General features: G+C 40.1%; 2 protein-coding genes across 9 annotated transcripts in view; both read left to right on the top strand.

The window, feature by feature from the left end:
• The first annotated feature begins 5,279 nt into the window (after positions 1-5,279).
• On the top strand, positions 5,280-12,269 carry LOC139707790 (serine/arginine repetitive matrix protein 1-like). Its single transcript, XM_071619662.1, has 3 exons — positions 5,280-5,549; positions 7,070-7,120; positions 11,835-12,269. Exons 1-3 carry the CDS (start codon positions 5,280-5,282, stop codon positions 12,267-12,269), a joined length of 756 nt encoding a protein of 251 aa, XP_071475763.1.
• Positions 12,270-12,371: 102 nt separating this feature from the next.
• The window catches only part of Mllt10 (MLLT10 histone lysine methyltransferase DOT1L cofactor), a 193,123-nt gene continuing 180,084 nt past the window's right edge, over positions 12,372-25,410 (top strand). For 7 of the 8 annotated variants that reach the window (XR_011703945.1, XM_071599851.1, XM_071599856.1 and 4 more), the window contains exons 1-3: positions 12,372-12,448; positions 12,582-12,741; positions 16,626-16,705. Coding sequence is in view for 7 of the 8 variants with exons in the window: in XM_071599851.1 (XP_071455952.1) it covers positions 12,582-12,741; positions 16,626-16,705 (240 nt within the window). In the remaining variant the exon portion in view is untranslated. The remainder of the gene's footprint in view (positions 12,449-12,581; positions 12,742-16,625; positions 16,706-25,410) is intronic. The other variant, XM_027928604.2, reaches the window with a different exon arrangement.

Here is a 25,410-nt window from a genome sequence, read left to right as displayed (position 1 = left end):
AAATTTACCTTCAGATGCTCTATTTTGATTTATTTTCACTGTATTTTATGTTTAAATACCATAGCAATTCAGTCTGACCTCTTTCCTCTGGAGCGAAGTAATGCACACGGCATTTACAGTCTTTTAAATGGTTAGCTGGGAAATGCAATAGCAATTTGCAGGAGTAGTTTACTAATGGGGAAAGTTCTTTTGAAAACCTGAAGGAAAACCTAAGAGTACTTTTGCATTTCTACACTACAACTGTCATATAATTAAAGTATTGAAGAGCATTAAAATAATCCTTTTCCTTCCAAGCTCTCTCACCCATACATACATAATTTAAATGAGGATCACCCCCCCACCCCCACCACCTAACTCTTCACCATATACATTTGTTTTAGTGATTGCTGGGCATATTTTGTTCACAGTGAATTCAGACAGAAAAGAATAAGGAACATCTCAAAGGCCTCAACAATGTAAATATACTGGTTAGAAGAATAAAAGAAATCTCTTATACTAGTAACTAAAAGTATGTATGATATTTACAATATGAAGTCTAAAATAATAATAAAGTCTCATATGGCTGAATTAGTGGAGTATACAGGAGAATAAAATCTCAACAGTTTCTTGGTTAAACTTATCTAATATCACACCTATACTTTTGGAAGAGGAAAATGGGAATGGACAAAGATGAAATGGCTAAAATGAAGAATAACTTGAATTATAATTTGATATATTTTCCTTATTTTTTTTTTGTCTCATTCAAACATATCAGGGGCAAGTCTTCCAAAGGGGGCCATCCTTCTGTTCTTAGCCATTTAAAAATCCTGTTCTTAACAGAAGTTTGGGACACAGAGTATATGCCATGTTGTCTACTGACCCATAATCAAAATGCAGTGACCTTCTACCCTTTTTTTGCCCCCTGACCCATCTTGAATTCAATGCAGCCTTTATAAATTTGCAAATCCTTGGAGGTAAAGGGGTTTTGTGAGGCTTTGTTCTGAAAAAGCCCTAAGAGTATGCTTTCTAAATGAGACAAAGGTAAAGCAGGAAACCCTAGTGGATGAGATTTTACACAGGTAAGCAATAGGCAACTCTTCAGATAACACATATTGCAAGTTAAAAAGCAGTTATAAACAGGAGACAAGGAGGTTATGGATTGCATCAAATTAGAGTGTGGTACAAATTACTTTCATGATGTAAGAAATGGTTAGGCCACAATCTTCCTGCTCTTCTCATCTCAAGGGCTGTGGGGGACCCTAGTGACCAAGGAAGGAATGGGGGTAGGGGGAAGCTGTGGAGACACAGAAGAGGGAGGAAGGGAAGAAAGGAAAGAAAGAAAGGAGTGAGACCTGATATGATCTGCAGGCACATTCCCTTATCTTTCCTGCTATCAGCCGGTTTAAAGGACACCATAATTATGATGGTGATAAAACAATGCCTGCTTATGTGTGCTGAATAAATAAAGAATGTTTACAGCTCAAGAATCTTTTAATTCCAATTAAATACTATCAAAGAAAAACCACTTTTCTTACTGCAACCGCCTTTCCCCCCAATTATCTTGTTTGTTGCAATATTTTCCTATGAGACACAAGGACCTTTCACAATTGAACCTGAATGTAGGGGGAAAAATCAGAGAAAGTAGAGTTCGACCTTTATATATTAAATAATACACAAATCTCAAGAACAATAATTTATTTGGGTTGCCCCAGTTTGTGTTTATTTTACACGAAGGCCACATGTGTAGAGACTGAAGTGATGACACTAAGTGTTGAGGCCTACCTATGGGCTGCTGGAGCCATGCTGAGCTCCTGAGCACCCGGGAGGGGAGAAAAGAAAGACAAGACAGGAGCTGCCTGACGGTCCCTGGAAAGGGAATCCTCTGGTTCTGTTCCCCTGGCTTCAGCCCAAATCCTTCTAGGAGCCCTGGAGCCAATCACTGTCTTCCACTGCTGCAGCTACTGGGAACACACAAAAAGCGGGAGATCAAAAAATCACAAGTTCGAATTTATGGATATACAAGTATCATTTCATATTCATGACATCAGCAAATCACATCATAATCAGATTTAAACAAGGTTTGGGCTGCAGTGCCTGGCAGGCAGGACACTAAACACTACCTACTAACCAGAAAAATTTATTTTCTCTTTTGGAATTATACAGTGAAAATTAAGTCTTTTAATATTGAAAGATTACTTTTCACTTCAAAGACCAATTTTTACAATAATAAATTTCAAAAAAGTCTCTTTTTAAGTTATTTCACAACATTTAAATTCAAACTTCTATTTCCTTTCTTTCTCAGTTGTAGTAGTGTTTTGTTTTTTAAAGACATATGGTACAGCAAGCCTTATGGAAAAATATACTCATTCTGCTAAATGCCTATACAAACCTGCCTTTTACTCCATGTGTCTAATGTATAGCTAACTATAAACTGAAAAAACAAAAACAAAACAACTACAAAAACAACAACAAAAAACAAAAAAGCAACCCAACAACAAACTTTCCTCAAAGAAACATCTAATATTTCTTGGTAAATACTATTTGGTGATGTGGTGCTAAAATCAATGGTAAAAAATTTCAGGGGATTTTAAAGTTTTCCGGAGAGTTGCAGGCCCCTTTCCTTTTGAAAGTTTAGAGCTCCAATACCCTCAATTCTACTGGCAGAATTAGGATGGACTTAGAGGGTCCTAAACGTGACCGATTCACTAAGGCGGGGGGCTACAGCTTGCAGCAACGTGCTCGGCAACTTAATCCTACGCTAAAAGAGGGCAGAGAGCGAAAAAGAATGGAATACAAACTGTCTCGACATTCCTAGTTACTTTCAAGGTGGATTGTGTATTTTAAGGCTGATGGGAGCATCTGGTTTTTGGAGCAAAAAGAAGAGAAGGTAAGTGTTTGTCCTTGTATGCACCAGTTCTAGAGAAACAATGAAAGAACAAAGGGAACCACTTCCCCATCTGAACATTTTCTGTATCTCCCTCCCTTTCTTGCCAAAAAGCTTGTGAGGGGATTGCTTTACTCTACCTTAAGTCGTAGTTGTTGCTAGGCTTGTTGAACTAAGAATAAAAGTTCAGAGGCAGTGTAAATATAGATTAAATAATAATAATAATAATAAAGGCTTGCTATGGCGAATCTCCACAGGGCCAGGCTCAGCAACTTGCAGCAGAAGTTGCTAAATGCATGAAGGCAAAGCCCAAGAAATAACCTATGCATACTAGATTTAGAACTCAGCCACTTAAATAGCCTTTATTGCTGTTTAAAGGGGTTCCTGTGCACAAAATGTATAGGTATTAAGGAAGCTGTGTACAATTTAGGTCCAAAAATGGCTCTATTGGTCAGGAAGAGAGTATTTTAAAGGGAAAGAGGATTCAACTGTTGACGCTACGGTTTTCTAATGGAAGAAATGGCAGCGGTGGCTGGGAAGAGAGGGATTCGTATTTGAATGTATTTGCTTTGGGGTACCCTGGCTATCGGCAAGCTTGCCTTTGTGGGTCTGTGTGGCTGAATAAGTGACCAAGTGACCTCGGCATTATATAAATGGATAGGCGTGTGTGGGGGTGGTGAGCCCCCAAAGCCGTAGAACACGTGAAACACGATTTTTTTTTACTGCCCCTCAAGCGGCGACCAAGCCCTCGTCCATCCACCCCACCTTAAAATCCGTATATTACCTGCCCTGTTAGTGACACATGTTTATGTTTATAGTCCTGGTTTGTAGTAGTGTCAAGAGCCGCAGCAAGAGGAGGGGGAGGAGAAATGAGAGGGAGGAGTAAATGCAACCACCCCCACTTGTTGTTAAAGCAAATTTATTGCGTTATTGCAAGCTCTGTACTGGGGGCTGGGATGAGAGTTGAGAGGAAGGGTAGAGTTGGGATGTGTGTTGGTGGTGGAGGGGGTGGGGAGGGGTTAGGAGATCCGCGATGGAGCTCTTCCCTCCAGCAGATCGGGAAAAGCAGCTTGGTCAAAAGGGGAGCATGCTGGCGCGGTCGAAAACAAAAAGGTTCCTCCTGCTTGCTGCGTTCACGTGGGGGGCTCTGCACGAGGGGCTCCAGGGCCCTGACCTCTGACCCTGGCTCCTCCGCGCTCTCCCGGTGCCGCGCGGCCACTTTTTACCCAGGATGCCTCGCGCGGGCCGCGCTCGTGCCGAGCTCGAGTCCTTCCTAATCCTCCATTCCCCGAGTTCCCTCCCCTCCCCCCAGTCGCCAGCCTCGCGGGAGGATTCTCCGGCAGGGAACCCCCGCCCCACCCCCACCCCCACCCCCTGGCCCGGCGGAGCCGACCGCAGCCAGGCCGGGAGGGGCGGGTGGTGCACAGCCGGGCCTCCCCGGCTGGGGCTGCGGGGGCGGAGGGGACTGCACGGAGGGAGAAGGGGCGGGCCGCCCTGCGCTCCGAGGCCTGGACCTGTTGACTGCTATTGGTCTGTCCAGACCCGCGCCCCTGCCGGCCGCAGCCCCAACCCTTCCACGGAGTCGTGGGGAGGAAATAGGGCTGGCTGTTCTCTCCGCCTCCCTCCAACTTTCTTTTTTTTCTTGGATGGGGGTGTGTGTGATGAGACAGCCTAGTAAAGTCCACCGCTGCCCCATCCTTTCTTGGAAAGTATCGTCATGCGCGGGCCCCCAGCCTCCCAGCCCCCGCTATTTAAAACCTCCTCCCTCTGTGGACCCGCTCCCCTGCCCGGAGCCGGCGGGCCCTGGGCGCCCCCGTGCGCCTCCCCCGCCTGGCCTGGCGACGTCCCCAGCGAATTGTGTTGCTTTTCTGCCCTGGAAGCTCCCTCGTTCACCTTCCACTTTTTTCCCCGTCCCAGGAGGCGTAAGATAAAACCTCTGATTGCTGCGTGCTGCCGGACACATCCTCTGCCCTCTCCTCAGAAGGCATGCGATGGAGAGTTTAACAGTATTTAAAGGAGGAAATAAAAGAGGAGAGAGTGCTTTTGCAGGTTTTAGACAACATAACATGGCGTTTAATTTTAACGCGAGAGATGTGTTTAAGGTTAAAGGTTTTCTTGGATTTGTTGTTATTTCCTTTTAGGTTTGGGATTTCCTGAGGAAAATTTTTTCCGGAGGGAAATAGCAAGTCAGCATTACTGGAAGTGAGACTTCTCAACCACTTTTGAAAATCAAGGGGGAAATTGTAAAAATACGTTAAAAAATAGCGGGAAAAAGGCCGCAGCGAGAAAAGGAGCTGCATAAGAAAGCGCCTTGAGGTCGCAGTCGGAAAAGGAGGGCCGGGCGGAGGGGAAGCGGTGAGGGGGCGGCTGAGAAGCGAGCACTAGGTCGGGCCGCGGGCCCGGGACCGGCGGAGGAATGAAGGCGCCGCAGGCCGGGCGAGCGGGAAAACCCGGACGGGAGGGTAAATGGGAGGGGGCAGGCGCGCGGCCGGTTCGGCGGAGGAAGCGGGACCGGCTCCCGTCTCCCCGGCCGCCCCCATTGTTCGGCCCTAGCGTGGCAGTTCGGCTAGCGCGTCTTTGCTGTGGGAGGGGTCGTGCGGCCCAACCCGACCCCCACCCGCGCCTCCCAGAACTCCCAAAGACTCGGCCCGGCGGGCGCTGCAAGTTTTACGATCCCACTCGGCCAGTGAGGGGTTCCCAACTCTAGACCTCGTAGAAACGCTTTACAACGTGCTGCTAAATTGAGGGAAGCTGGGCAAGCTGCAACTCACGTTAGAAGGGAAAGCAGCCTAGATATGTCTATAAATGGATCATTAGATAAGCGACGAATGTGAACAATTTTTTTTCAGCTTTTGGAAAATTAGAGCTTATCATATAAATATTTGAAAGATCTTTAAATGTAAGGGTTGCAAAATGAGTGTCAGAGTTCAGAGGAGTTAGGAAAAGCACGTTTTGCTATCCCTATTTGTGATTACTCAGCTCTTTGTTGTATCCAAGAAGTCCAATTTTAAAAGCGAGGGCTTAATTTCTTACCGTGAAATACATTTTCAAAATAACATTGAATTTCAAAAGGAAAAAAGTCCAGTGTGCCTTTAAAATGCGTATGGAAACAAATAATTGCAACCCAATCTATGAAACTACTTGTTTTCCTTTGTCAGGCATGTGGGAAAAATATTTCTGGCAAACGTCACGGTTTTTAAAAATGAAGATTTCCAACAAGTGCTCTCGAGTCTTGTAGGCAAGACCAAAGTCATCGTGCGTGAAAGGTCCTGAAAAAATAATTTCAGTTCTCTGGCCCAAACCGTACTAGGACAAGAGAGTAATTTCGACTTAGATTTATAATAGACGTTCTGGAAATTCCTTCTAAAATACTCATTACAAGCTTGTATTATGCTACGGTGTTTCCCAGGGTGGATTTTAAAAAAACCAATTAGAATTGATCTCTAATAGAATATTATATTTACATGTCATCATGAAAACATCATTTGACAAGTTTTGAATTACAAGAAAGAAGTCAATAGATGATGTTCATAAATAACATGTTTGAAAAGACCCCTTAAAAGTCAGTTAAAGGTAGTGATGGTTGTGATTTTACATTTGAAATGTTATAGAAGTTGTTTTCATTTTAACACTTTCATTTTGCAGATCTTTTTTCTAAACTTGCATTTTTTCCTGGAAATCATTCAGTTATTTTGAGGTTCAGAGAGAAATTGTTATGTAAGAAGTCATTTGAAACTAGCTAAGGAAAGGTTCAAACAGTAAAAAAAAAAAAAAAGGGGGGGGGTGGTTAAAAATTAAGTATTTTCTGTTCTTTCTGTTCTACACTCATCCATCCCCCGCCTAGTCCCCTCTCACCCTTTATATTCAATTTACATTTTTGTATAAGCCTTTGAATATTTAGAATAGCTATACAAGTTTACCCCACCCCCCACATCCCCTCGTAGTTGATAGTAAAAGGTGAATCTTTTTTCATCTTTTTCTGTTTCGGGTATTTGTTCCATTTAAAGTAAAAAAAAAGTTACAAGTCAGGATGTACTTGTGAGAAAAACAACAAATGGGCAGAAAAAAGGGCATGATGGGGGTGGGGACAGAGAGGGACATGTAGCATTCCTGGTCAGTCTTTGTGATACCTTCTTTAATATCCTGTCATTATATTTTACACTTATGCTTACACCAAAGATTATTGCTTTTTTAATTGGGCTAAAGTGCTACCATATAGAAATTACCGACATTCTGGCTCTCAATCGCTACGGTAAAGTAAGACTGACAAAAAGTGATCAGAGGCTTGTGTGTTGATTTCGCCAGGAATGCTAAGCTTCATAAGATTCACCCTATGGGGTCATGTTGGTAGTTGGCACTAGTACTGTACAATTTCAAGAGATAAATATACATTGTAGATTTTTAAAATCTAAAATATATTGGACAAATAGTTTGTTAATTGAAGGAATAAAAAATGAATTTGTCAAACTCATTCTTTCTAGGACACAATGAACTTAATTAACATATTCTTGGACTTGTTTCTGGATTTGGTAAGCAGTGGCCCCTTTTGAAGAGGAAAACATTTAAATCTTAAAAAGTGACTTCCTTTGGTCCAAATAGTATTTAGCAATTCAGTTTAATTTCTTCTTCTTCCTTTCTCTCTTTTTTTTTTCATTTTTGGAAATGTTTAATTTATTTTAAGGTTCTTTTCCATTTCAAAAACTGATTTTCCTCTTTCAAGTCCAGAATGGTAATCTTATTGTATTCTATAAACAGACACCTAAATATGTCATTTTAATTACACTTTAATTATAATAGGGATGCAAATCTTCAGTGTCAATAAAAAGTGGACCATGGACTTTATAGTCCTACTCTTACATTATATTGACAATATTCTAAAAAGTCAAAGTGTATCACATTTAAGTATTATTGCAAAATAGAAAAAAACATTTCAAGTATTAAATGGCATTTATGTAACACCTAGAAGAGGTAAAAGTATTTTCAAGATATTGTTTTTTATTGATAATTATATGGTATTGTACCCCAAAAATGTAAGTATTCCAATTAATATCAATTTTATACCAAAAGGAATAGCTAGTTCCCAAGCCAAACATAAAATTGACTAAGCCAGACCTTTTAAAGTAAATATTATACCTTGATTCCTAAAAATATTTTTAAATTTAGATTACATACAATTTAGGTTTGAAAATTAATTAAACTGCAAAAATTAAGTATATCTAACAATAATATTAAATATGATTGATTCTAAGAATCTTTTATAATACAATGGTGACTTTTATATAAAAAGGTGGTAGCATTTTAGGGCTAGTCAAATGTAGAGAATTCTAAAATATCTGGTAAATAAAAACTCTTCAGGCATATTAATTTCAATTATTGAAAATCTTTAAAGAAGCCAATTTAACTGAAAATTTCTGTTGGTTATTACTTAGAAATTTTAGTTCAATTATACATGTAAAATAAAGACTTGCTTTACTCTATTCCGAAGGATAAAGCCCAAGGCTGCAATTAGCTTTTAAACATCAATATTGTACATTAAACAAATGTTAATTGTGATCCTACTATGTACAAGATACTTGTTAAGCACTATCACAAGTTAAAAAAAATCACCTAGTAAGACTAACATGCTTCATTAAATGGAATCTTGCAAAAACCATTAGTAGAATCTCAACTGAAAACATAATTGAAATGAATGCTCTTGAATGAAATCTCAAATGCATGATACTTATAGGGGCCACGTGTAGGTTTGTATGTATAAAGATACAAAACTCATGGTAAGGTAAATAACAGAATTAGTTTCAGAAATACTATAGTATTTTAATCAAACTAGCATAAATATATATGGCTTATGATAAAAGTTTTCACATAAAAGATAGGAACTCTTGGGTACCAAATGAGCAAAACAAAATTTTATTCAAATATATAAAATTTTATATTAAAGAGGATATATCTGAAAGTGTACAGATAATAAGAAATTGCCTTTTTGAGTTTTCCAACTAATTTATTTAGATACAAGATTATAGTTTCCAATAAAGTTTAGTAATACATGACTTCTATTTTTTTTTAATTTAGCATCAGAGCTAATATAGAATTTTAAACACTTTGTGAAAGTCAATAATCTAAGCTAAGAAAAGGGTATATAGTCTTAGCATTATAAAACTACATCTCAGGTTCTATACCTCATAGACATATATGAGTCTTTAATGTTGGGTCTAATAGACATAATATGCATAACCTCTGAATAAATGTGGTTTTAAATATTTCTTTCACAGTTTCTACTTAGGTAAATGATTATGGAAAAGCAAATTCAAAAATTTGGTGCCTAGGGTACAGACTTAAGAAAATTATAAGAAGATATATTACCCACAGAGTGAAAATACATTTTCCCTTTATAGTAGGGTTAGAGGTTACATCATAAAATACTTTGGTTGAGTTTTTTGTGGTTTGCCTCAGATGATTAGTTTAGAGAAATAGATGAGCCAGTACTCTTAGTGGCTGTTATGTGGAGAAGAATAATAGACACAATAGGCTTTTGTTTAATTCTACAGGTACTAGATATACTTGGATATTTGGGGAATTAGATTTAAAGGGTAACATTATTTTAAGACTGAAATTGTCCTTTTCTATGAAGTTTTTCTATAAATCCCATGGTAATTTATTACTTTTTCAGAAGTATGTATGTGTAAAAGTTTACTTGAACTTTAATAATTCTGACCATTTAATTGTAAATCTTATACATTCTGAGACATGAGAATTAGTATATTCAGCCAAGTGCCATATACATATATGAATATATTTTATGTATCTCATAAAGGAAAAATACAACTTTCTCATTGGTATATTTCCTGCATCTAAAACTGTCCCTGGCACACAGTAAATGTTCAATAAATATTTACTGAATGAATAAATAATTCTCTGTATATTTGAACTGTTTTATTCTGTCTTCCTTTTCAGTTACTATTTTATAGAAATATATTAAGTATTGTTCTTCAGATATATAACATAAAAGTTCAATGTCTAGTATCTGAGTTAAAATGAAAATGACTTATTTATACTCATTATATTTTTATCATTTTCAAAACTCAACATGTTCAAATCAGTTTTATGTAATTTGAATTATATTTTGTTAACATTTATGCACATCTTTAGTCAGGTTACTATTTGAGATATTGATATTTATATACAGACCTGCTATAAAACATTATATTTCCCCTATTTTTAAAAATTTCAAAAAACTCTAATGAATGACAAATTTTGTTTTTTTTTTTGTTTTTGATTTGAAAGAGCAAGTGTTTAACCTACATTTCTTTTATTATGTATTACAGAAAAGGTGAGGTATTTATCCTTTACATACAAATTAATTCCATCCCAAGAATTAAGCTCCAATGCATTAAAAATAAAATGAATGTATTTTTAAATAATTTAGTGCAATAAGGCTTGATTGCAGTGTTGGAAAGGGAAATTTCACATTGATTTTAACTCAAAATTACTTTGCATTGGAGTTGGAGCAGGAATTGTATATTAAACTGGTATCCTTTGTACAGGGTAAAGATTAAATATATTGTAAAGATACATAAACCAGTACACTTTTTTTTTGAAGAACATTTTAGAATCATAAATTGTAAATACTTTTTGAGAACATAATTATCACAGGCCCATGAATTCATTGTTTCCATATTCCTCCTAAAACCTTACATTTAATATATATATGTACACATATATGTAATCCCGTAGTCGCCTTTTCTAAATATATTAATAAGTTAAATATTTGTGTCTTTTTCTTTACCCCTATCCCTGTGTATCTCTTTAGTATATAATTTTCTCTCTATGGTAAGCTTTGGTAGATTTCTAGTACTATGGATATCTCACTTGTTTTTTAAACATTTGAATATACTTGCAAATACATGCTTGCAATTAATTTGAAGTAGAAAAAAATAGCTGTTTTCTTTTCTTTCTTTCTTTCCTTTCTTTCTTTCTTTTTTTAATGAGAATGTTTGTCATGCTTTTAAAGCTTAAACCATTATATTATTTTCTGGTGACTGACTAGGAGAACTTACTTCCTCCGTCCTTTAGCATTGTATAAGTGCATTTTCCAGATCATCACATTATATTGCTAATTCCTGAGAAACCATTTTGTACCTGCAAGTTATTAACCACGAATTTGCCTTGTAACTGTCATCTAAACAATCTGTCTGTAATTCCTATTTCATGCTAAACTTTTATAATAGACGTTTTTTTGCTTAAAATCAAAAGTGGGTTTACGCGGATCTCAAAGGAAAAAAAGGTGACAGGAAGATTTTACAGCATAAAAATTGCACAGAATCCAGCTAATTAATCTATGCAGATAGGCCTAATCCATTTTCTGTTTGTGAGAAGGGAGCTCCCATCTTTCTGCCACTTAAATTACCTCACATTTCCAAGAGTAAATTTGGAGAAGAGTCTGATCAATCAAAACTGGACTCTGCTATCTTATGGTGTTAATTATCTTTTGGTGACAGACTAGGAGAACTTGGGTTCCTTCATCTAGTATTGTATAACTGTATTTTTCAGATGACAGTAATTCCTGATAACCATTTGTATTCCTATACAGCAAACTCAAGAGTGGTCTTGGTTCCCTCTAGGAATATAACCCAAACATATGTATTTGACCTGTGATGCTCTTTATCTGTCACTGGGGCCAATGTGGTGTGTAAATGAGGGGCATATCTGGTAACACTTCCACTGGGTGAACTTTGGGAAGAATCCAGGATGTGAATTTAATGGGTGGAGAGGCTGCGGCAGTACTAAGTTAGCGCGGCCAACTGCAGGAAGCCATGCTTCATTACACCCTTCACGGAAGCTGGCATATTCTCCCAACCATTGTTACCACCAGCCAGTTCTCCAGGAAAAGGCCGTCAGGTAGGTTCCCAGCGAAGGGAAATGCCCCCAGGAGTTCCCCCGAGGTACTCTAACAAAACCCCCTGCCGGCCCTCAGCATCCGCCTCCCGTCAGCGTCTCCTCCCTGCACAGCGTCTCTCCCCGACGCACACACGCAGCCCGCGAGACTGGTGCTGCAGAGGGCGGCCTCAACGTCCCCGCCCCCGCGTGCGCGTCCCCGCGCCCTCCCGTTGACTCGTTCCGGCCTCGGCGCGCCGCTTGCTCCTCGCGCCCCCACCCCAGGCACACCTCGGCTGCGGCGGCGAGAAGCGTGCGGGAGGGGTACAGGCCCGAGAGGGGCGGGTCCCGGCGGCCAGACGCGGCGGCGCGCACGCAGGCCTCGCCTCTCCCGGCCGCCTCCCTCACGCCGGCCGCGCGGCGGGCGCGCACGCCGAGTGACGCTTGGAGGAGGAAGCGCAGCCCTCTTCCCCTCCCTCGCTGCCCCAGGCCCAGCGGGAGCCCCCCCAGTGCGCCTGTGCGGAGGCCTACTTGATTATGTGTGCCCTCTTCGGGCGCCAGCGTTAGCGGCCGGGTGGAGGTGGGGAGGGAAGACGCCGAAGAGGAGGAGGCGGAGGAGGCGGAGGAGGCGGTGGAGGGGAGGTGGGGGGAGTCAGCAAGGACATGGCTCCTGACTCCTGTGCGGAACGTGAGTGACTGAGCGGCAAAGCCCGAGTGAGCGAGCGGCCGAGCGGCGGGCGGGCGGGTGGGGGAGCCGGGGAGAGCGCGGGGAGCGGAGGGCAGTGCGGGGGGAAGCACTCATTGGCTTGCTTGTGTTTTTTAATGGTCCCCCCCAACTCCCTCTTAGATGGTCTCTAGCGACCGGCCCGTGTCACTGGAGGACGAGGTCTCCCATAGTATGAAGGAGATGATTGGAGGCTGTTGCGTTTGCTCAGACGAGAGAGGCTGGGCCGAGAACCCTCTGGTTTATTGCGACGGGCACGGCTGCAGCGTCGCGGTGCATCAAGGTAAACACCCAACCGCCCGCCGGGCCGAACCGGCCTGCTCCCAACCGTCACCGCTTCCCCCACCTTGGCAGCAACTGCCAGACCGCCCGCCCCTCCCCCGCCCCGCCCCCGCCCCCGCCCCCGCCCCCGCCCCGTGCCGCCGCGGCGGCCGCGGGAGTGCCTAGCAGGGTCCGCGGCGAGGCGCAGGGGGTGTGGGCTGTGCATGTGGGAGAAAGTGCGTGTGGCCCAGACTGTCATGTGATTCTGCTCTCACTCTCAAGTGTCATTTGGTCGCTGCCTGAGCCCGGAGTCGGGGTTTGCAGACTCTCTGGGGCGGCGAGGGTGCAGAGGGTGCAGGGCTGCGATCCAAGCCCTGGGTGGGTTGGGCGGGAACGTGCACCCCTAGGTGGGGTGGCTTGGGGTGTGAGTTTGGGAGCTTGGAGACCCCTCCCCCCCTCACCGCCTGCTCCTGTCTGCCGCAGTGTGTCTAGAGACTTCCTGTGGCTTGCAGACCGACTCTGGAAGGCGGCTGGCTGCGCTGGGCAGGTGGGGGAAGGCAGGGGTGACCTTGCCTCTTTGGATCGGGGATCGAAGGTGGTCTCTGCTGTACCCCAAGCTTTCTGGCAGCTCACGCCTCCTGGTAGCTTCCTGCGGAGAAGACAGCGCAAGGCCAGTGATGTCGCTGCAGGAGTGTCTGGGGCTGAGATGCATTTGGGCTAGTTTGGTGGGGAGGCTAGTTAGTGGCTGCATTTGGCCACTGCTTAACCTGTGTAAATGAAGAGGAGGTGGTGGTGCTGCCAAGTGGCTTGGGGAACGTCTTAGTTTATTTCTGGCTATTTACACTTGGATATATAAAAAAGCCAATAAGATTTTTCTGGTTTTCTGAAGTTTTTTGACCTTTTTCTGTTCCAAGTGGTAAGGAATTGAGGCTGAGATAATCTGACTTTTTGGTGGCTTACTGTTTATTTGCCATCTCACCCCCCCGCCCCCCCCTTTCCCATTTATGAAACTGGCTTTGAGTGCTGCAGATGTTGTCTAATAGCATATTGGTAAGGACATTACCAAAGGGGAGAGAGGAAAATCTTAAGGTGTCAAAGTGCATTATTTGAAGAATGGATTATCACAATTGGGAAGAGGGATGCAGTGGTAATGATTTTGAGATAGTAAATTAACCTGAGAATGTGGTTATTGCCAGTTTCTTTTAAAGAAGGGCAGCGTTGCATACCTTCCCCCCTCCTTTCTTAAAAGGAGTGAAAAAATTGTGGAAAGCTGGATAAGGTTTTAGGATTGATATATAATATTTCTATTACAGGGTTCACTGGCATTGTGGGGGAATTATAAATCAGATGAAAAATTATCAAATTAAGTATTTTAATATGAAAATATTAAAATGTTTTAATATAAAAAGTTAAAGGTTAAAAAATTTTTCTTTCTAGAGCTACTTCCAAATAAAACTGTGTGTTTCAGACACTGATGCAGTGTTTCTTGGCCAATAGACTTTTTTATTTTTAACATTCGTATATATATTGAAAAAGGCTTAGAATTTTAGCCTTTGGAGTTTAAAAGTTTGCTGAAGTGGTGTGGGTAGTGTATTCCTGTAATCCCAACAGTTTGGGAAACTGAGGCAGGAAGATCACAAGTTCAAGGACAACATCAGCAATTTAGGAAACCTATCTATTAAAAAAAAAAAAATAGCAGGCTCAGTGCTGCACACCTGTAATCCCAGAGGCTGGGGAGGCTGAGGTAGAGGATTGCCAATTCAAGGCCAGCCTCAGCAACTTAGTCAGACCCTGAATCTAAGTTGAAAAATATGTATGAAGGCCTGGGGATGAGGCTCAGTTTTGAAGTGCCCCTGGGTTCAATCCCTGACACTCAAAATAATAAATGAATGAATGAATGGGCTGGGGGTGTAGTTCAGAGGTAGAGTGCCCTTGGGATCAGTCCCCAGTACCAAATAAAGGTGGTGCTGATTTTACATTCCTTTATTGCTTCCCAGTATTTAAGATATTTTCGAGTTTCTAGTGAGCAAACTCAAGAATGTCAATTAAATGTGTATTAGATTTCCAGAAAGTTTTCAGTTTTGAGCTAATTGATATTAAAAACTAACTTTCAACCAATGAGGCTGTGAATTAGATATATAATATGTACTTGGAATACTTGTTACAGTGTTCACAATATAAAATATTTAGAGATAAATATAGCAATTTTATTTTCTTATAATAGCTTTACCAAGAGATAATTCACATGCCATACAATTTACCCATTCAGTGGTTTTTCACTATATTCACAGAGTTGTGCAGCCATTACTACTATCAGTTTTAGATCCTTTTCCTTGCCCTAACAAGAAACCTTGGACCTGTTAACAGTCACCATTTACCCCCAACTCCCAGAGCCCTAGGCTGTTTATGGATTTGCCTATTTGAGACATTGAATGTAAATGGAAGCATTTTACTGCTATTCTCTCACTGTTGCTCTTTTTTTAGTTTTTATTTGGAGACAGGTTCTTGCCAAGTTGCTGAGGCTGGCTTTGAACTTGAAATCTTCCTGTCTCAGCTTCCGGAGTCACTGGGATTTAAAGGCATGCTCCACCCTGCCTGGTGGCATTTTACTGCTAACATTATATTTCATTTTTTTTTTCAATATCTGTTCATTTTGAAAGATTATTTGGAAATATTTTCACTAAGTCTAAAACACTTTCTCCTTAAACTATAGGGCATAGGAATGAATTAATGTATTTCTGAGTTATTTTATGCAAAAAAATCTTACAGTGTATTAAATTTTACATAATTGCTTGTTATAGTATGATTTAAAAAAATTATAGCTAGGCACAGTGGTGTACCTTTGTAATCCCTGCCACTTGGGAGGATGAGGCAGGAAGATCACAAGTTCAAAGCCAGCCTCAGCAAAAATGAGGTGCTAAGCAATTCAGTGAGACCTGTTTCTAAATAAAATACAAAATAGGGCTAGGGATGTGGCTCTGTGGTTGAGATCCCCTTAGTTCAATCCTCAGTACCCCAAAGGAAAAAAAAATTTTTGTGTGTGCCTGTGGGGAATGAAGCCTGGACCTTCAACATGCTAGGCAACTGCTTCATTGTTTCACTACCTTCCTGGCCCTTTATAAAAACCATTTTGAGCCGGGTGCAGTGGCGCATGTCTGTAATCCCAGGGGCTCGAGGCTGTGGCAGGAGGATCATGAGTTCAAAGCCAGCCTCAGTAATTTGTTGAGGCCCTAAGTAACTCAGCAAGACCTGTCTCTAAATAAAATATAAAAAAGGACTGGGGATGTGGCTCAGTGATTAAGTGCTTCTGGGTTCCATACGCAGTACCAAAACAAAACAAAGCAATTTTGAGACAGAGTCTTGCTAAGTTGCCCAGGCTGTCCTCAAACTTGCCATCCTCTTGCCTTAGCCTCAAAAGTAGCAGGGATAGTTAGGCATGGTGGCGCATGCCTGTAATCTCCATGGTTTTGGAGGCTGAGGCAGGTGAATGGCAAGTTCAAAGCCAGTCTCACAAAAGCAAAGTGCTAAGCAACTCTGTGAGACCCTGTCTCTAAGTAAAATACAAAATAGGGCTTGGGATGTTACTCAGGGGTCGAGTGTCTCTGAGTTCAATCCCTGGTACCTGCCAAAATACAAAAAAAAAAAAAAAAAAAAGAGAGAGAGAAGTTGGGATTAGAGTGTGCTACTATGACCATATGAGGTATAGCATTTTTGTTGTTATACAAATTTAGTTTTTAGTTAAACAGCTATATACATATGGTAAATAAGATGTAAGTATTTTAATTCTCTGTAAAGCCATTAATGAATAGTTTGAAGGTAGTTGGTTTAATAGAGCTTTGAAAAGGTTATTTGATTTTTCATAATTTTTCAAGTTTGAATGTTTCAAAACATTTTGTTTCCCAACAGCTTGCTATGGCATTGTTCAAGTACCCACTGGACCATGGTTTTGCAGGAAATGTGAATCTCAAGAGAGAGCAGCCAGAGTGGTAAGGACTGTTATCAGAAACATTAAAATACTTAGGAGCTTAGGATACCACACTTTTGTTGCAGTTTGAAGATTATCAGTCTTTTGTTCAAATATTATAACTTAACAGAACTTGGACCAAATATTGATTTGGAGTTTTATTTATTTGTAGTTGTAGATGGACAGAATGCTTTTCTTTATTTTTATATGATACTAAGGATCGAACCCAGTGCCTCACACATGCTAGGCAAGTGCTCTGCCACTGAGCTACAGCCTCAGCCCCTTGACTTGGAGTTTTAAACAGATTTTGTAAAATCTGAAAAAAAATCGAACCAAATAAGTGTATGTTGATGGATACTTTGAAAAAAATAAAGATATAAATAGTCATATTCAGCCTATTTTAACTATGGAATCAAGAAACCTGAAGTGGTTTGAAGGAAACATTGGTAATCATGGAATATGAGTGGCAGTAGAAGCATGACCAAGTTATATTGATATTTTTTCTGACGGGGGAGGAAAATGCCGAAATTTATCCACTACCCTAATTCTTGTATGTGAATTAATAGATTTTTAAACACTCGTATTTTCATACATTCATTCCTTTTGACAGAACAACATAAGGGCCTTTCTTCTTTTCTTGCCTGGCTACCTTCTTTCTGAACACTTTGTAAACCTCCATAAGAATGAGTAAGGTTTGTTTATTCTTGGTGGCCAATCTTCATTAGTCATAAAAAAGTTTGCAGTGTGATAGTTCCTTTCATTACTGATTACAGAATTTGATAGAAGGTAGAAAACAAACATTTTCACTTCTCTTCTTTATGCAAATAGCAAAAGTTAAAGTTACTATTTTTGCCAGCATCATTTTGGATCAGTAGAATTATGGCCTAGAAGCCAGATTGTGAGCCTCAGCAGTATTTTCGTAGTTGATATTCTTTGGTTGTGTATGAGAATGCATTACAGCAGAATTATAGCTATTGTATAGTGTTAAAATAATGGGATTTTTAGCAAATGGAGGATTTAATCAACCATAATAATTTTAGGTATGTATAGGTTTACTCTTTAATTTTTTGTTTTTTTTGTAGCATGTTATGGTTTGGAGTAGATAGGTCCCCAAGCAAAATAATTTCACGCTTTATCAGTAAATACTGATAAGTGAGATTTTTCTAGGGGGTGTCACAGTAGATTAAAGGCCAGAAAAGATTCGAAAATAGGTGATGCAGAAGGCCCTGGGTTCGATCTCCAACACCAAGAAAAAAAAAAAAAAAAGAGAAAGGTAGGCATCAGAAGAGAGTACAAAGTGATACATACCTAGGGTGTGGTAGAGTTTCTTAAATACCACTTGTTTGTTTTTATTCCTTTATTCTCTATGAATGTGATCAAGGTGTCAAGGTAAATAAGGTAGTTACTGAAAAAGGAATATTGGGAGGTACATTGCGGGGTATGTTTTATTTCAACTTCATTTGATGAGATGTAAGGGCTACTAAAGGTTTCAAAGAAGAGGAACAATCTCTAAATTCTTTTTTTTTTAGATTTTTTAAATTGTTGATAATCTTTATCTTATTTATCTGTCTATTTATTTATACATGGTGCTGAGAATCGAACCCAGTGCATCACACATGCCAGGCAAGTGTGCTACCGCTGGGCCACAGCCCCAGCCCCTCCTCTAAATTCTTTAGTGTACAACTATAAAAGTTAGGGTCCTTTGTAAGATTCAGAATCTCATTCTAAGACTATAGAAGCAAAGAAAGGGCATTTTATTTGAAGGATACAGGAACCAAAACTCTAACATGGCAATATGTCCATGAACCATAAAGGGAATTGAATTAGTCTTAATTATATTTCAATTTTCATCTGTTTGCTTGCTTCCTTCTTTTTTTTTTTAATAATTTTTTTTCAGTTTTCGGTGGACACAACATCTTTATTTTTATGTAGTGCTGAGGATTGAACCCAGCGCCCCGTGCATGCCAGGCGAGCGCGTTACCGCTTGAGCCACATCCCCAGCCCCCCATTTTTTTAATATTTCATTTTTTAGTTGTAGTTGGACACAATATCTTTATTTACTTATTTATTTTTATGTGGTGTTGAGGATCAAACCCAGGGCTTTGCACGTGGTATGCGAGCAATGTACCACTGAACTATAACCCCAGCCCTGCTTCTTTCTCTTTCTTTGAAGATTTCTCAGTTATTTACTCCCAAGAATCAGTAGTTAACTATTTGAGTGATTATTATGTGCTAGATACTGTGCTGAAATGTTTTATATCAATTAGCTCATATGATCATCCTATCAAATCTCTTGAGGGTTTTTTTTTGTGGGGGCAGGTATTGGTAGTGAGGATTGAACCCAGGGTCACTTAACCACTGAGCCACATTCCCAACTCTTTTTAATATTTTATTTAGAGAGAGGATCTTGCTGAGTTTCTTAAGGCCTTACTAAGTTGCTGAGGCTGTCTTTGAACTTGTGTTCCTCCTGTCTCAGCCTCCCAAGCCACTGGGATTACAGGCATGTGCTACTGTGCTTGGCACCTCCTGATATTTTCTGTTTCATGTTTCAAGAGACGAAATCTCAGTCCCAATTTCATGTTCTTTTAGGGAAAAGAATGGTTTGGGTGGAGTGAGGTACTTAGCTCTGGACCTTTTAGCCCTGATCTGAGAGTAGGGTCAAGTTGGACAGAAACAGTAAAGAGATCTCTGATTACGGATAGTTCACTTCTCTGAGAAATGAACTGGCTGTTCATTCTGGAACAGTAATGATCCAGAAAGATAAAGCAGCCTTTTCAAAAGAGTAGATTAGTAGTATAGAGGATGGATTTGAAAGGCGAGATTAGAAACCGAAAGAGGAGGATTTGAGGTAATGACCATAAAGATTGCAGTAGAGCTGGGCAAGCAGCTTGAGAGGATTGCAAATTCAAGGTTAGCTTCAGCAACTTAGTGAGACCCTATCTCAAAATGAAAAATAAAAAGGGCTATGGATGTAGCTCAGTGGTAAAGCTCTCCTGGGTTCAATCCTGAGTCTCTCTCCCCTCCCCCCCAAAAAAAGATGTAGGAATAGAAAGATTGAGAATAGAAATATAGAAATAGAGGGAGAATTTTGAAACATGAAATGACAGAAATACAGGAACCAAAAACTCTAACATGGAAATATGTCCATAAACCAGAAAGGGAATTGAATTAGTCTTAATTTTATTTCAACTTTCATCTGTGTGCTTGCTTCCTTCTTTTTTTTGAACTCAGGGGTGCTTTACCACTAATTATATTCCCAGCCCCCCCCCCCCCCCCCCTTTTTTTTCTCTTTCTTTTGAGACAGGCTCCCACTAAGTTAATCAGGCTGACCTTGAACTTGTAATAAAACACTAAAAGGGAACAGTTAAAGGTGATTTGAAGATATCAAGGCTAGCTGGGCATAGTGGCACATGCCTATAATCCCATGGTTTGGGAGCCTGAGGCAGGAGCAGGATCATCATGGGTTCAAAGCCAGCCTCACCAATGGAGAGGTGCTAAGCAACTCAGTGAGACCCTGTCTCTAAATAAAATACAGAATAGGGCTGGGGATGTGGCTCAGTGGTTGAGTGCCCCTGAGTTCAATACCCAGTAATCCCTTGTCCCTCAAAAAAGATATCAAGGCTGATCACTCTGAAATGGTGATACCATTAATAGGAGTTAGGACTGAGAGAGTAGCTTAGTGGTAGAGTGTGTTTATTATGTGGTATATCCTGGATTCAGTCCTCTCCACCAAAGAATACATACATACATAAATAAACAAATAAACATAAACAAACAAAACCAGACAGCATCCAGAGTAATAGTAACAGAGAAAAATGAGCAAATAGAAGAGAGCAAATGAAGCATTAAGGACAAATATGTTTGGGGCATGTTAGTTTATATACTGCTATGATTGTTTTTTCCCAGTACTAGGGATTGAATAGAGGATCTGGTGCATGCTAGTCAAGTGTTCTACTACTGAGCTACATCTCGATCCCTTTTAAAAATTTGTTTTTGAGACAGGGTCTTCCTAAATTGCTCAGGCTGACCTTGAAAGTTGCAATTCTCCTGCTTCAGCCTCCTGAGAAGCAGGAATTACAGGCATATGCCTGCATGTCCAGAACTGTTAGGATGTTTTATTGGAAATTTAGAATAAAGTTAATGGAGTGAAGTTAGAGTTGGAATTGTGTAGAGGGAATTGGGAACCAAATGACATTTTTGGTAAAAATGAAGACAGAACTATGGTGAAAAATCCACATTTGGGAGAGCAAGAGAACAGACAATTCGGTTTTCAGGAAATAGTAATTGATAGTAACAGAGTTACCATACAGAGGATTAAGAAGTTCTTGAGACAGCAATTATAGTTCTCTGGTTTGGGCAGAAGTCTTATAATAGTGCATTGGAGAGAGTAGAGGTTGGAGGATTAGATTGGTTGTTTATAAGGAAAGAGGCAAAAAAGTTGGAGGATTAGATTGAAAGTAGTTAGGTGGGACTGAGGGAAAATTTGGCCGTGTCCCCGTGCCCGTGTCCCCCAACTGGGAATTGAACCCAGGGGCACTTTACCAATGAGCTACATCCCCAGCCCTTTTTAATTTTCATTTTGAGATAGGATCTCACTAAGTATTCCAGGCTGGCCTTGAGCTTGTGATTCTCATGCCTCAGCTTCCTGAGTAGCTCCATCTAAGTTTTATTTTTTTGTGGTACAGGGATACTTTACCAATAGACTTCAGCTCTAGTCTTTTAAAAAAAATTTAATATTTTGTTTTGAGATAGAGTATCACTAAGTAGCCAGTCCTCAAATTTATGATTCTCTCCTCTCATCCTTTCTAGCTGAGATTGTAGCTGTGTACTACCCTGCGGAGCTCCATCTGTGTTAATACTTACATACATGTGAACTCCATATGTATAGTACTTTTCCATTCCAGGAATGGTATCATACTATATATGTATTCAAACTGACATATTATACATACATGTGAACTCCATACGTATAGTATTTTTCCCTTTCAGGAGTAGTATCGTACTATATTATATGTATTCTCAACTTGTGATGATATAGCTACATATTTGACCTAGTTGTTATTGTTGTGGTGGTTGTTTTTTTTTTTTTTTTTGGTATTGTGCTTGCTCTACCACTGAGCTCCCCAAACCCCGTTTTCCTTGATTTTGAAGTGCTTTTTTTTTTTTTTTTGAGGTTTTTGTTATGTATTTTCCTTCAGAGTCTATGAGAAAGTCTTTTTACTCCCCATCCTCCTGCCTCTATGTATTTTTTTTCCCCCCTGAGGATTGAACTCAGAGATGTTTTACCACTAAGCTATATTTCCAGCCCCGCCTTTTTTCCTCCTTTCTTTTGAGACAGGCTCTCACTAAGTTAATCAGGCTGACCTTGAACTTGTGATATTCATGCCTTAGCCTCTGAGTCCCTGGGATTATAGGCATGTACCACCTTATTCAACTTCTGTTACTTTTTCTTTTCTTTTCTTTTTTTTTTATGTTTAAGGATTTCATTATTTTGCTCTTGTATGCTACTTTGAATTTTAGCTGTTTTCTTATAACTAAGATTTTATTATAGTTTGTTTTTGATATCTGTTTATGCTAATAGAGGGGGGGGGTACCGGGGATTGAATTCAGGGGCACTCAACCACTGAGCCACATCCCCAGCCCTTTTTTGTACTTTATTTAGAGACAGGGTCTCACTAAGTTGCTTGATACCTTACTTTTGCTGAGGCTGGCTTTGAACCCACAATCCTCCTGCCTCAGCCTACTGAGTCTCTGGGATTATGGCGTGTGCCACTCCATGGCTAGATGGTCTTTTGATAGTCTGTTATAGTTGAGACTTGACTTTCTTTTTCATTCTTTTTTTTTTTTTTTTTTGTATTAGGGATTGAAACCAGGGGCGCTTAAGCATTGAACCATGTCTCTAGCACTTTTTATTTTTTTTTAATTTTGAGACAAGGAGTTGCTAAGATGGGTTGGGACCTTGCTAAGTTGCTGATACTGGCTTTGAACTTGCAATTCTCCTGCTTCAGTCTCCTGAGCTGCTGGGATTACAGGCGCATGCCACCATGCCTGGCTTTTTTTTTTCATTCTGAGAATTCAGTGTCCTTTTTCCACTTTGATATATTTTCAGACTTTATCACTTTCTCCTAAACTGTTTGTTTATATGTATGTTTGGAATTTTCATTGTGTTTTTCATGTCTTTTAAGTTTTCTTTTTTTCTATTTTTATATCTGTATTAGGGGTGACTCTTTAGCTCTGTCTTCAAATGTATGCTTACTGCTAACCCCAGGAGTAATTTTTTTTCATAGTAAACTATGGGAGGACACCTGCCCATAGTAAACCACATGTAGAACTTCTATTTTTCCTCTTTCAAGTCTTTGAGAAAATATATCTATCTCTTTTTAGAATATCTTGCTATTTGCTTAAGTTTTATGTTCCTTTTATTTGAACATTTAAAACATTTATTTTAAGAATGCAGGTTCAGTGGTGCACGCCTGTAATTCCATCTACTTGGGAAACTGAGACAGTTACAGTAGCAAGTTTAGGGCCAGTGTGGATAACTTTAGCAAGACCCTGTCTCAGAAATAAAAAGGGCTGGAGGTGAGTAAAGTGACCCTGGGTTCAATCCCTAGTACCAAAGAACAAAGCAAAAACTTATTTTTAAACTGCTCAGAGCTAGGAATGGTGGTGCATGCCTGTAATCCCAATGACTTGGGAGGCTGAGGAAGGAGGATTGCAAGTTCAAAGCTAGCCTCAGCAGTTTAGCCAGGCCCTAAGCACTTAGTGAGATCCTGTCTCAAAATAAAAAAAAAAATATAAAATCGGCTAGGGATGTGGCTCAGTGGTAAAACACCCCTGATTTCAATTCTTGGTTCCAACAAAATAAAAAACACTGCTCAGAGATTTTGAAATCTTTGTTAACTGTGGAGATAGATGTCTTCATATGCTTTGTTATTTTTGACTGCAATCTAATATTCAGTAGGCGTTGTCTTCCTTGAAATTCCTGTTCCTTTATTGTGAGTTGTAAAGGTGCCACTGGGAAATTTTTTACATTTCTTCCCTGTATTTTGTGAACTATATTTGGGTATGTCAGGGTGATCTGGCTTCAACTTCTTTCACCCTGTTGATGCTAGTGTTGAGAACTGTGTTTGAACACTAATAACAAAGACCATAGTATAATTACTTCTGCAAATTAGGGGCTTATTCTTTTCCTTAAAGGAGTTCAAAAAGACATAGTTTTTATGACAGCTCTGTGTGGACACCAGGGATTGGGTGTCTTCCATTTTACCATCTATCTTCCTATTATACCATCTTCAGCACATAGTTTTTATTTTTAGGCCATAGCATTGCGGTTGGATCTGTAGTTGTTATGATAGCACAAAGAAGTTGTAGGCAGAAAAGTGGTGGGGAGGGTAAGGTGTTAATATGATTTCCCTCTCAACTGAGTTGTACTCTTAAGTCCTCCTAGATATCTTATCCAACAACTTAGAGTTGATTTTCCTGGCTCTTAATTGTTAGGGAAGTTGCAAAGTATGGTCTTGAAGTTGAGCCCACTGAAGAATTCAATAAAATCAGAGTTCTGTTATGGTATGTAAGAAGGGAGAAGTGGGGTTTGGATTGACAAGCAGTGTCTTGTTTGCCTCATGGGGTTCATTACTTTAGACCATTTTTTTTTTTTTATTTTGGAATTGGGTATTGAATTACTGAGCTACATTCCTAGCCCTTTTAAAATTTTATTTTTATTATTATTTTTGTTCTGGGGATTGAACCTAGGGGCACTTAATACATTGAGCTACCCTTTTTATTTTTTGAAGCAGATTCTCACTAAGTTGCTTAGGCCAGCCTCAAACTTGAGATCCTCTTGCCCCAATCCTTGGAATCATTGAGATTATAGGCATGTGCTATATGCCCAGCCTAAAATTTCATTTTCTTTATGCTTTTTTGTCTAAGCCTAAATCTTTCCTCTTTAAATCTTCCCATTTGGTTAACCTATCAGGTAGTGTATAGATTTTTTCCTTCCTTCTTTTTTTTTTTTTTTTTTTAATATTTATTCTTAAGTTTTAGGTGGACACAGTATCTTTATTTTACATTTGTGTGGTGCTGAGGATCGAACCCAGTGCCTCATGCATGCTAGGCGAGCACTCTTACCACTGAGCCACCACCCCAGCCCCCTTCCTTTCTTCTCTATTGTCTTTCCTTTACCTCTTTTTTCCCTCTCCTTGGTCCTCTGCTTTCGGGTATGTGTGTGTGTGTGTGTGTGTGTGTATGTGTGTGTGTGTGTCTGTGTGTCTGTCTGTGGCTGGGGATGTAATCTAGGGTCTGCCACTGAGCTACACATACAACTCCCATCCTTGGTCCTGTTCTTTTCTTTCTCCTTCTCTTTCCTCCTTCCTTCTCCCTTTCTCCCTTCATCTTTTCTCCTGCTCTCCTCTTGCTTTTTCCCCCTCCACTTCCTTTTTTTTCCCTCTTCATTTCCTTTCTTTCCTATGCCTTTGTTACTGCTCTTTTCCCTGTCTTCTCTCTCCTTTTTTTTTCCCCCCACCTTTCCTTTGTTTTCTTCTTCTTTTCAAACCAGAGACCTTCTAGGTTTCATCTACCTGATTTCACCTGGGCTGACTGCTCTTTAGGACCATCTTATAGGTACAAGTCTGGAATTTTCCTTCACCACGGTTTCAGAATGTTTTCTTCCTGCTTTTGTTGGATTCCCTTTTTTTCTGATCTCCATTTCTTTACATTTAATGGTTCTTG

The sequence above is a fragment of the Marmota flaviventris genome, chromosome 12 (assembly GCF_047511675.1).
Source record: "Marmota flaviventris isolate mMarFla1 chromosome 12, mMarFla1.hap1, whole genome shotgun sequence".
Taxonomy (NCBI): domain Eukaryota; kingdom Metazoa; phylum Chordata; class Mammalia; order Rodentia; family Sciuridae; genus Marmota; species Marmota flaviventris.
This window is presented reverse-complemented; position numbering and strand designations above follow the sequence as displayed.

Excerpts from the sequence above, each read along its gene's own strand:
- LOC139707790 (XM_071619662.1), top strand. The coding sequence starts at position 5,280 with ATGAAGGCGCCGCAGGCCGGGCGAGCGGGAAAACCCGGACGGGAGGGT. Across the intron at positions 5,550-7,069 it reads TTTACGATCCCACTCGGCCA|TGCTACCATATAGAAATTAC; the intron begins GTGAGGGGTTCC and ends ATTGGGCTAAAG. Across the intron at positions 7,121-11,834 it reads CTCTCAATCGCTACGGTAAA|CATCCGCCTCCCGTCAGCGT; the intron begins GTAAGACTGACA and ends GCCGGCCCTCAG.